This window comes from Mus musculus, chromosome 2 (genome assembly GCF_000001635.26).
Source record: "Mus musculus strain C57BL/6J chromosome 2, GRCm38.p6 C57BL/6J".
Classification (NCBI taxonomy): domain Eukaryota; kingdom Metazoa; phylum Chordata; class Mammalia; order Rodentia; family Muridae; genus Mus; species Mus musculus.
The window spans coordinates 77,913,426-77,926,418 of NC_000068.7; the positions used below are offsets into that span (position 1 = coordinate 77,913,426).

General features: G+C 38.1%; 1 protein-coding gene across 11 annotated transcripts in view; it reads right to left on the reverse strand.

The window, feature by feature from the left end:
• Positions 1 to 12,993, reverse strand: part of Cwc22 (CWC22 spliceosome-associated protein) — a 65,198-nt gene that overhangs the window by 32,267 nt on the left and 19,938 nt on the right. For all 11 annotated transcript variants that reach the window (NM_001362664.1, NM_172667.2, NM_001362658.1 and 8 more), the window contains 7 exons: positions 11,062 to 11,230; positions 10,715 to 10,768; positions 7,985 to 8,120; positions 7,542 to 7,748; positions 7,393 to 7,455; positions 3,631 to 3,738; positions 2,072 to 2,153 (listed from right to left, as the gene is read on the reverse strand). In NM_001362664.1, the coding sequence (NP_001349593.1) occupies positions 2,072 to 2,153; positions 3,631 to 3,738; positions 7,393 to 7,455; positions 7,542 to 7,748; positions 7,985 to 8,120; positions 10,715 to 10,768; positions 11,062 to 11,230 (819 nt within the window). The remainder of the gene's footprint in view (positions 1 to 2,071; positions 2,154 to 3,630; positions 3,739 to 7,392; positions 7,456 to 7,541; positions 7,749 to 7,984; positions 8,121 to 10,714; positions 10,769 to 11,061; positions 11,231 to 12,993) is intronic.

Consider the following 12,993-nt stretch of genomic DNA (forward strand, 5'->3'; position numbering starts at 1 on the left):
CAGCAAAGCCAGCTACTTATTATGATGTTTGTATAACAGAAGAGTAATCTAGGAATCATAACAACAGGGAGAAAGGATGACCAGCAAACTAGTCATCAGGAAAAAAATGTAAATGCCAATTCCTAAATAGCTCAGTGGTCAACTGACTTTTGTTTGTTTGTTGATTTCTTGAAGCAAGGTTCTGGGACACAGCTTGCTCGGTGGGAGAGACTGAGCATAACTAGGTTCAATCCTCAGATTCCCCCAAGTGATTACATGAAATGCCCTCACACCATCTGACTCAGTCACTTCATTTCATCAAGCCTGGATGCTATAAAGACTTTAGAAAATACACACACACACACACACACACACACACACACACACACACACACACACACACACGCAGGGAATCTGTAATCCTACCTCCTTTTAGGGTAGGCAAGCAGTGCTGACATATGGTGTCCCTCCTGTCTTGAGACAGCAGAGGCACGGCTCTGTTCTGCCTACCTTCTCCAAGCTGACATGTATCAGAGCACTCCCTACACTCCTAACAAGTCATGAGCAACTCCACTTTCAAAGGAGACACAGACCAGACATTTGATCATGTATTTTAGTAAGTGATCACCCGTTTGTTCCCTTTATTGTTTTCCAATAAACAAAAGCCCGTGGCTCAGGTTTCCAAAGGCTTTCTGTAAAGCATTTACTCACAACAATGTTTTTGTGACTCTAATAAAATTCAACACCCAGTTCCATTGCTTAAAAAAAAAAGTTAATCTTTTGCTTTTGGTGAGCAATGACAGCATTTCATTGTCCAGATATTTGATAACAAACATTCTTTATGAGATTTATCACCAAAGAGTCTCATTTCTAAGTCCTCCATAGTGCATCTACTGATCACTTGTGTTTTTCTTGGAATACGGGTGGGTTTTTAAGTCTAGCAACCACTGTCACAGTGGGCTGGTCGTCATGTAAGGTCTGTGGGCACAATGACAAGGAAGAGCTACTGTGTAAGAGTGGCTGCCGTTTGTGTCTTGGTACTTTTGTTTTTGGTAATTTCGGTGAATCAGAGATTAGCAAAGTTAAGGTAACTTAGACAAGGGTTTTTTTCTAGTCAGCTGTTCAGAGCTGCACTGAACCTCTTCTCAGTCAGTGCTGACAGCAGCAGGAGAATGATCTGCTTCTGATGGTTAACACTGGAGGTCTGAAAGGACAGCAGGGATGGCAAACTAAAAACATTCTCAACTTCTGGCTGTACAGAAAAACTACAAGTTTCTTCATGCAAAAGACAAAGATATAGGTCAAGATAAACAAAACATCTTTCTAATCTGCATTCTGCTGTATTCCTCTATTTGAAGTTTTCAAACAATGAAAACAAGATGACTCCTACTTGTGACTCAATACTGCTATGACATCATCATGCTCAATGGAAACACACAGAACCTACAAACAACCACAACCAGAAAACAGCCCTCCTCCCGTGTGAAGTGTAAACGTGTGCCCAGTAAACCAACAGGCTGATTCCTATGTAAAATAACAGATGGACTAAGCATCTACAGGTCTTGTGCATCTCTCTTCAAGTGGAACATGTAGGCTTCAAAGGAAAGAGATTTATTTTCATGATATCCTGGTATTTCTTAACACTACTTCAAGGGGTCTTCAAAAACCTCCTCAAGTGTAACTCCCAATCCCATTTCTACCCACTGCATCTGCACAGGATTCATGCTTCTCAACAGAACCAGGATTAATAACCACATCAGAGAAGCAACCATGAAATTGTCATTAACATTCGAATACTGTGATAGCTTTTAATATAGAGCTGGTTATTTTTAAGGTTTAACTACAGGAAATGACCCACTAAAAAGAAAACAGCATCTATTCAGGTAACACAATTAGGACATTTAGGTAAGTAAAGACACATTACTTTCTAAGAACAGAACAGACGTGCTGGGGCCTCTGAGCTTGGGTACAGGACAGGGTGAAGCAAGCACTGTGCAAATGCTGAAACGATGTTTAAGTCTGTATTCAGACTCTTAGTGCGATCACTGATCTTGCTTACCCATCTCTTATCCACTGAGCTACGGACTCTTACCTTGACTGAATGGCAAGATAGATTGTACGGCGAAACGAGACTAGGTTGATTTCTGTTTTGTCATGAATAGTTACTTTTTGCCCTGAAATAAATTAAACATAACAATTATAAAAATACAAGTTTATTCTATAATCAAATTCAATAATTACAATGTTGTTTGTAAAACGGTATCTGTAGGATTAATGGAGTCACTGTACATCTTCTGCCTTATCATTTTGTTGGATCAGAGTCCACAACACCACCAAAATAATTATGTTTGTAATAATTATGCCATCAACACAGGATGCAATCTACTAGGACACAGAACAAAGAACCCCAGGAGTCCTAAGCCTTGGTTTAGAATAAAATTACAAAACTTATATTTACATGAGTATTTATCATTTTATTGTTTTATTTTATGTTTGCCTCTCTATTGCAAACTCATTTAGACACCATAGAAGGGGTTTTCTGATGCTGATGCTTCATAGGATATTATTTCTAGATTCATAAACAATGTTGATTAAGTAGATGACCTGGATGGGCTGAAATTCAGTTTAACAGAACAATGGGTTCTGCCAGGTTGGCTCTGTCCAATGTGTATATGTGTCAAAATCTGTTAATTGATATGAGGAAACTTTTTTTATACTTAATTATTAGTATTTTAAACAAGAAATTCTAAAGGGAAATGTAATATATAGAAATTTAGGTGACTTATTAAAGATGACAGGCTTCAAAGGAAAAAATGGAGAAATACAATCTATTTTTTGTTGTTTTTGTTTTCATAAAATGTCACAGAACGGGGGCTTGAGAGATGGCTCAGTGGTTAAGAGCACTAACTGATCTTCCAGAGGTCCTGAGTTCAATTCCCAGAAACTACATGGTGATTCACAACCATCTGTAATGGGATGTGATGCCCTCTTCTGGTGTGTCTGAAGACAGCTACAGTGTATTCATATACATAAAATAAACAAAATCTTAAAAAACAAAAAAGTTAAAGAGCAACAATTTAACTGTAAAACATACTATATAGATATATAAAAATATTATACACACACACATATGTATGTATGTGTGTGTGTATCCTGGCTTATGTTGCTACTATTTTATGATACTCAACCAAAGTAAAGGCTGAGCTTGTTGTTCTGTGGAGTGATGTAATCAGAGCCGAAGAGGAAGAACGTGAATCTGTTTCTGTACAGATGTAGTTGTTGGCCTCCCTGCTTTATTTTGCCAAAATGAACAGCAAGTATCTAGTCATTCACATCTGTCACACACTTGCCAAGGTTACATAAATCACACAGCCTCTACATGAATGTACCCTTAGAACTGAAGGTCTAAAATGTCACATTAAAATTATGTTGTTAGGAAAAACTGAACGTCCTTGTTTAATACTTTAGGGACTGGTGTCCTGCTGGTGTGCAGTGTTCTGTCAGAGAAGGTGCTGAAAAGTGTCCCTTGTCTTCTCCCACAACACCCCAGGGCATCCTTCACAATCCTTCCTCGGTGAGCAGAGAGAGCCACTCTAGAGTGGTGCCTCAGAACTCACCTCATCCCAGAGTGTTTACAAAGCCATACTTTACCTCCTTCCTCGTCTTCTCCTTCCTCCTCCTCGTCTTCCTCCTCCTCATCTTCACTACTTCCAGCTCCTTGGTCTGTGTTTGAATCACTGTCTCCTTCGTCAAGGATTTCTACAAATCAAAGTCAATATAAGAAGAAACAATAATTAATGAACTAGATACATGTACCCCATCCTGAGGAGTGAATCTAATTTTAACTGTTTACCTACTAGCAACCATAATCACACAAGCCTCAGGCTATGGCAAGGAAACAATTAGAATGATCTGATGTTAACAAGTTGTGTCATTCTTTGCTAGGTGAAACGTGCTCATGGAAACAAGGGAACGCAAGAGGACAGAAGAGGCACATGATGTTTCTGAGTGGGTAAGAGCACCAGGAAAAAACTGGAGCTCACAGCTAGCATTTCAAAGTTTAAATGCTATCTTCAGAAAGAGGGCAGTCTATGATGAAAGCTAAAGCCAGCAGAATGCAGAGTTAAGAGTGGACAGAGCGATACGGGAGGGGAACCAGTATCTGTGTTCACTTAAAATAAGTAGAATGAAAATTATAAATTTAAACAGAACTTTTAAATTGTATATTACAGTCAATCAAAAGTCTTTTCATATGTAAAACTAAAACAAGTTTAAACATCATAAAACTGGTAAAGCCATCTTTATTATTTCCTAAATAAAGTGTTTATTTAGATCTAAATGAAGGCCCATGAAAGATGACAAAGAGCATCAACCACATCAAAAGTGTAATGCCAAAGTCGGCCACAATTCTATCTTGCAGTGTTGCTGTCAGTGCCCACCAGCATGGCATTTTCTCATTTATTATAATCACTCAAGTTTTAGTACAAAGTTTTAACTCACTTTTAGAAACTTCTAATTTCTTTATATTTTGCAGAGCAGTGTAAATCAGGAAGTCATATACTTAATGTTAGCGGAGAATATCATGCTGCAGGAACAATCATTTATTAAGACTACAGAGCTGCTATTTATACTTAGCCCTTATCTGACAAATCTTAAAACCATTTCTTGCAAATGCAACTCCAAGAAACACTCCAGTGTCTAGCTGATTATGCAATGAGCACAGACTTTGAAAAGAAGGAACTATTTAGTATTCAAAAGTAGGAAGGCAGGCACTCCTGCTGTTTTCCCAAATGCTGGCAAACCCAAGCCACCAGTACACCTGGGTCACTCAGAGGTGCTAATTACCAAAGCTGTGCTCACTTCCTGCTGGGGTCATTTTTTATGCCAGTTCCAGGGGAACATTTTACTAAAGATGAAGGTCAAATGAACTGTCTGATAGGTTACAGCAGCCTCTTTTCTCGCTCCTTTAAAAATCAACTTCCCAAAATTCGGTAGGCACTGGCAACTAGATTTCATCAGACTTAAAACAGAGTTTCAGAAAAAGTCTATGATTCCCTAGGGGAGCCTAAAACCTGTCAGACGGCCTGTGAGGTCAACACTATGTTCCTAATCATTCTAAGGTATCAGCTGCCCTCTCACTGAATTGCTATTTACAATAACAGGCAAGAGCAATGGGGTTAAAATTACTGCAATCTAAGCACAAATCAAGACACCAAAATGGACCAGGAATCAATGCTGCTTTCTGCCACACTTGCAGAAGAAAAAAAGCCCATTTAAATTATGAATGCTCTAGATGAAGATGTAAAATAGAAATTTTATTACATCTTGTACTTGGATGACAATGTAGCACTTATATTACAGAACGATGGCCAGTGTATGGCTCCCTACAGGACAAGGCTGGGGTAACTGCCTGAGCTTAAGATAAAGTGGCAACCTTTCACTTTTATTTGAAAAAAATGGCCAGTACCGTCCATACATGTTGTTAGGTATTCTGCAAGCATTTTCAAATGCGACAAAATGACACTCTCAATTTAAAAACAGAAACAAACAGTATTTGCTACCATGATATAGTTTAAGCTTGTAAGAGTAAATCTAATTTTCACAAAGTATATTTATTCTTCAGTAGCTTCCCAACACTGGGACAAAATAAAAAGAGAGACAGGTGGCAACATTAACAAATGTGAGTTTTGATTTTGAGGATATTCATGTTAGCACAAGTGCACACACATCAACAGCATCATCAACAACCACAACATCATCACCATCACCATCATGAAGCAAGGATGTTCCAAATGACTAACATGGTGCAAAATGAGTCATGGCTTAATGAGCTATTGGAAGTGACACATATACTAAAGATTTTTTAACATTTAACTTGGTATGAAAATTCACTAACACTATTTAATATTTCAAATGAAATCAATTTTTAAGAAACCACTAGCAGTTAAATACTGTCGCTGTATCAAGGAGAAATAACACACTTATCTGCAAAGGCTATCACAATATTCCTCCCCTTTTTAACTATAGTCTAAATGAAACCAGAGAATGGGCTGTAGCAGACAGAACACAGAAGGACAAACTACTCATCTCCTATAGGCCAGGCACTGTACAGTACATAAAAAACATCACCTTCTCATTAAGTTCCTTTGCTTAAATGCTATTTTCATAAGAATGTTGCTGATATTAATATATACCATTGTATTATTTTTTAATAAGTTAATATGTAAAAATTCAAACACCAACAGAAAAAATATATACATGCTATTATACACACACACACACACACACACACACACATATATATATAAAAACTGAAGTTCTATGGAGTCTAATTTTAAAGAGCATTAAGGGATCTCAAATCACAGAGCTTGAGAACTCTATACTAAAAAAGCATAATCCATGTACTGGCCAACTGCCTGGGCCCGGATCCTTATGAGATTCCCAAGCTTAAACTAGTCAAAAAAAATCATAACAGAGAGCCAGGGGAAAAGGCGCCATTTAGGGAAACTGTTGGGAAAGAAGTCTGAAAGCAAAGAAAGAAGAATAGGCTGGAGAAATGAAAGTCTAAGCAGAAAGGGAACCAGTTCCATGGCAACAGAAAGCTTTTAAGAAGGAATCAAAGAAGAGAAACTTGCCTGTGATATCAGAATTTTAGCGCACTGTAGGGACACAGAGGGCTTTCAGAGCCTTCGAATGATATATAACTACAGCAGAGAATGGAATGATGGAGCTCAACGACTGTGCAGCCGCTTCTAGAGGAGTAAGCTGTTCTCAAGTAAAACCACAACCCAGAGTAAGCAAAGCCGTAACCCATCACGAGCATACCTGGACAGGATTATCAGAGAGGAAGACCCATGCCTGGGAAGATACTAATGGCAGCTACCACTGTCTAAACACCTTCCCAGGGCAATGCAAAGCATTTACTCTTCCCCTACTAACCCGGCTTTTCTATCAAACATTTGTTCCAGATCATCTGGCTAGTAATGGCAGAGACAACACAGCAAGAGTCTGTCCCAAGTTACAGCCTATAGCACACTACTGACATTCAAAACATAACCAGCTCATCGGGCTATAAAATATGACACTTCCAACAGAGACTAGCACTCAGCTGTGTATCAGCTGGGTGGCACTGATTGTAGATATAGAAAAAAAGCCTAATAAAAGCTCCTGGTAATCCACAAGTACTTCCTAAGACGTGGGCAACTTAAAGGAAAGCAAAGGGACAGAGAACTACATCACTCACAGGAGTTTCTTGCAGGAGCAAACACTACAAAGAGAGTTAACACATGAGGAAGCAAAGAGCAGGGGGCTTCACTGGGGCTGCGCTGCTGTCAGTGGCTCTTAATATTCCTGTCAATTTAACGGATCTGCATTACTTCTACTGATCCAATCTATTTGTCAAATCTTACATACCTTTTTTAATAGCCTTGTACTTCTCTTCATTCTCCATAAAATTAGGATCCATCTTGAAAACATCTTAAAAAAAAAATAAAAGGTTAGGTGTTTATTTCCTGCATTCACATATTGATACCCCACTACTGCTTCCCACACCCTAAGCTTACTAAGAACATCTTCTGGATTGTAGTCATCCTCTAAGGGGAGCATATGTGTAAACTGATCGTCCTCTTCCACTAAATCAAGTCCTTCCAGAATAACAGGGTGGTCCTTGAATCCATCCTTCCGTACAGCAAACATCACTTCAATCATGTACTGAACTCTTTTGTCGATCTCAGACTCGTGTAGAATGTTTCGAAGGCGTTCAAAGATTGCTGAAGTTAAGAGGAAGGAAAAGACAATAAAAAATATCACTCTAATACTAGAATAAGAATTGGTAAGAATACACAGCCAGGCATGATGGTACATGCCTTTAATCCCAGCACTCAGGGGGGGGGGTGGGGGTGGGGGGGCAGAAGCAGGCAGATCTCGGAGTTCGAGGCCAGCCTGTTCTACACAGAGAAACCCCATGGGGGACGAAAAGAATATACAAACCAAGAATATACACTACCATTAATTCCCCTTGGTGACACCTGGGTTAATTTGAGACCACACTCTTTGAGGAAGCCGATAGCTACTTCAACACTGTCATCTGTTGGTCTCTCTAGTAGCAAAGTGAGCATCTCCAGGCACAGAACCTCATGTGCCTTAACAGAGAATGCAGACATAGGAAAGAAACAAAATGGTTTTACATTATTAACCTACTACTGACAAACTTCTAAACACAATTAGTGTTCTACAACAATCATAATGTACATATTGTTTTCCTATAAATTTTATCTTGTAAATATTAAAATTTAGATAATTTCTTTAATTCACTATACTGAACAGAAAGAAGTATCTGGTTTATGGCTACAAGTAGACTCGTTTTAATTTATGTATATGAAGAGCAAGTTGGATGCCTTGGGACTAAAGTTACAGATGGTTATGAGTGCTGGGAACAGAACCCGAGTCCTCTGAAAGAGCCAGCGCTCTAAGCCACTGAGCCGTCTCTCAGCTCCAGTTCTTTATTTGATACCCTTTACATGATAGCAACTTTTTATATATGTTCGGCAATTCAATTTACTATGTAATTCTACTAGATAGTAAACAGGCTAAAGTTATACAAAAATTATACCATAAAATATTTTAAAGATTACTGATGCTGAATTGTGAATATTTCCTTTTTATTTACTTATGCATTTCCTTTTTTGATGGCAGTACGAGGAAGTAGTCCAGGGTCTCATGCATGCAGGTAAAGCACATTACCATGGAGCCACAGGCCTTGCCTATTTCCTTTCCAAAGATCAAACTATTTACCTGGTCCATATTTTAAAATTAACAATTATAAAAACTGCCTTGTAGAGTGAGAATTTTACTGAGGGTGCTATGACAAGATGAACCATAGGCTTAGTGTGTCATACAGCTTTATAAGCAAGATATTTAAAGTGCAATCTAAACCTGAATCCTAAAGATTATCTTTACACTGTACAAAACTAGAAATATACTAATTTTTGAGGGAGGTATACAGGGAGGAATGGGGTTATTGCTCATCATTGTAAGAAAATCTTTGCATCTAATTGAGAAAGTGAAATGGTTAATATTTAACTGTTTGGTGGTAATGACAAAAATCTCTAGTAAACTAGTAAAAAATTTAAAACCAGAAATATATATCTGCTATTAAAGAAAGGTTATCTGTTTCCCTGCTCTTAAATAATTTATTTTTTATGACACTAAAGTTTAATTCTTTCCAGTGTCTGCTCTTGGAACTCTTTTACATTTTAACAAAATAAGTTGTCATGTGGTTATAGTAAAGACTGAGTGCATTAGCACCTCCCCACATATATGGGCACTGTGTCAGAAGGGTGGTACCTATGGGAGGGTCTGTGACCAGGAACACAAACAGCTTCATTTCCAAGGCTGAGCAGAAGGCAATACACTCCACAGAACAGTGGAGGAATACAAAAGTTAAAATCAAACAAAATGGCATTATATGCACTCAAAATAGATCAAAATTACTCAACCCACTGTATTTCACAAATATGTATCTGTAGGCAAAGTTTACAATGATTTCAGGAATACTTAGTACAGAGAAGACAACAAAATAAAGCTACATGGATTTTAAAAATGCCAATTATTTAACCTCTACTTCATAAGGTGGGCCTAAATATAAATGACTACAACATGAAGTTTTCTTTATGTCAAAATTTTCAACAGTGATTACCATTTTCAATTATTTAATGTAATTTTTGTTGCATGTACACATAATCAGGGCTAAGCAAAACCTAACAAAATTATATAAATGAATCTACCTCAATTTTTTATCTCTAAAAATAATAAAATGGAACCATTATAAAAACTCCCTATATGCTATATTTAGGGAATGCATAGGTACCGTTATAATGAATTAACGGGGCCGAGGATACAGCTTAGTTGGCAGAATGCTCGCCTAGCATGCAGGAAGCCCTGGGATCGATCCTCGATACTGCATCAACTGGACATAGTGGCTCATGGCTACAGTCCAAACACTTAGAACGCAAAGGCAGGAGGATCAGAACTTCAAGGTCATCCTTGATGTCACAGTGAGCTTGTAACCATCCTGAAGATAAAGAAGGAAGGGGGAGGGGGCAAGGGAAGGAGGGAGGAAGACCTCAACAAGCAAACCCATTTGCTGATGAGATGGGTCAGGGATGAACCGCAGTGGGCCCTGCAATGTGTTCACACACTGGCTCATGTGTTAGGCTGAGCACTGCAGTTGGTGCCATGCAACAGGACACATACCCACAGAGAAGTCAATACAGCATTTAATAACCAACAAAAACACTGAACAAGTGAATAAACAAAAAACTAAAAGATATGCATGACTACTGATGTACTCGTTATCACTGTTTAATGATTTATTTTTTATTTCATGTGCACTGGTATTTTGCCTGTGTGTATATCTCTGTATAATGGTGTTAGATCCCTTGGAATTGGAGTTACAGTTGTGAGCTGCTATGTAGGCGCTGGGAATTTTACTCAGGTCCTCTGAAAGAGCAGCCAGTGCTCCTAAGTGGCTCAGTGAGCACACACAGTATTGAGCCATATCAGTCTAACAAAATACCTTATAACATATAGATTTTCTCTATACAAGAATATCAGGTGCATTTAAAACACATTTCAAATCGCACCCAAGATGATCAAACAGTGACAAAAGGAAATGGGGTCAAGGCCATGGCCTTATCCCACTAAGCTTGATCAGGCTTTAAGGATAATTACTTACCACATTTTGGTTAATAAGATGTGCCACAAATTTTGAAGCAGTCAGGCAAAGTTGCTGAAAAATCAAAGTAAAGACAGTTAACCCATCAACTGTCATCAGTCTTCCTGTATCAATAATATGCTCTTTACAAGGGAACACAGGGAATCATTTTCATGCAGGAATAGTGACATGAAGTAGCTATGAAAGCTAAAGTAGAAGAAGTACACAGGCAGCCATCATCGAAGTGGCCAGAGGATATTTAGCAGACTGAGCAGTTTACACGTGAAGTCAGCACGCTCACTTTTATAGAGGCTGGCTTACTGGAACAACCTCATGCGACAATCTACTTATAAGCCACTCATACACACCTTATCGTTCCTTCGATAGCCTTTCCGAAAATTAAGAATTAGTCTCTTGAGGATCAATTCTCCAATCTGTGGGAATTTTGAGTTGATTATTGCCACCAAAGCTGCATAAACGTGAGTGAAGATTGGAGACGCACTCTGGGCTTGCAGAACAGATCTGGACAGCAATCCTCTATTCAAAATACAGCAAAAGTCAATAGTCAAACAAGCAATTTAAAAAAATATGTCAAATCAAGAAAAACTATTTTCTAATCATGAATAGTAAAAGCCCATTCGGAATTAAATCTTTACTTCATTTCCTAGGAAAAGAGTACATCTTGGTAATCAATTTTAAAAAATGCTTTTATGAAAATAAAATTGTAAAATAAAATGAGGTAATTTTTTTCAAAAATTTCTCTCTAAATAAAGTTACTGTTTTTCTATTCACATTTCATCTAATCAGATTTAAAGGATCAGGGCAGAGAAAAACATGATTGAAATATACTGTATGAAAAATATTTTAAATAAACTAAAACCAAAAAATAGTGGCATTAAAAACAAGTTGCTTGACGAGTATAAAATGTACACAGCATAAAGTTTCTGACATGAGTCCATCACTTAACATACAATAACTGTGCTGGGACACAGCTCTGAGCTGTTTCCTTCTGTTGGTGTAGGTTTAGCGGCACAAAGGTAAGGACACGGGTGACCTAAGATGAAGTGACAGACAACACAGTGGTAGAGTCGCTCACTCTTTATGTGTAAGAAAGAGAGTGAGAATTCCTGAGCTGCAAGAAGAAAGTGAACCTGGATTAAGACGGAAGCCAGGCAGGCCACTTGTCTATGCCTGCCTGGCCTGTTTTCCAGGTGAAGGGAACAGAGCTCTGCTATCTCCAAGGACAGTGGCAGGCTCCAGGCCAACCTTCTGTTCCCCAAAACACGGTTCCCTGAGCTTAGTCCTAGTTTTCAATGAGTATAATCAAGGTAATGTGAAATCACACATGACAGCACTCAGATTGAAAACTAAGAGATATGTGATATTTATTTCCATTTCTTTAATCTTTAAAACAAAACAAAACAAAAAAAAAACAAAAACACCACCAGCTGCTGGAATTCAAATAAAACATGATGATTCCCTTCATTTTTCTTCACATTTCTTGCTCATCTTCCCCAGCCACCCCCTTCTCACTCTGCTCTAATTAGAACGTGAACTGGAATAAAGGACAAAATAACAAACCGAAAGGTGACACCATCTCGGCAGCGATGCTGGGAACTCTGCCTGCAGGGTCAGGAACAAGCTATGCTGTTCATTAAACTACCCAAGTTCAATGGAGTACCCACCCATCCAAGTTCTAGTGGCATTTTCCAGAAGAAAAAAAGCTCTTAAAATTAAGAGTATAAAAAATACAAATAGCCAAAAAAAAAAAAAAAAAATCTTCAGGAAAGAAAGAAAAAGCAAGAGACACCTTTTACTTGATTTAAAACTTACTACTACACAAAGACATAGTAATAAAAACAGCATGGTACTGCCATAAAGCTTAATAGAAACCAACAGAGAACAGAACAAAACACCTAGAGATAAATTCATACATTTTTATTTAATTGTATTTTGACATAAAGGCAATGTGTTCCAAAGTGATAGGAAAGCCAGATGCCAACATGCAGAGAAATAAAAACATACTTTAATCTTACGCAACACACACAAAGCAATCTAAACTGATTAACAAACAGAATCTGTACAACTTCCAGGAGGGAAGCTTGACAATATCTGCCTGGATTGACACATTTCTAAACAGAACTAAATAACCCAAGAAAACTTGACAAATGGCACTGCACTGATCTAAAAGGCTCTGGACAGTGCTAGAAACCATGCAAGAAGCCAAGAGACAAATACAGATGGGAGAAAGGATCTGCAAGCCGTTTATCTCTTAAGGAGCTAATATCCAAAATATCTGC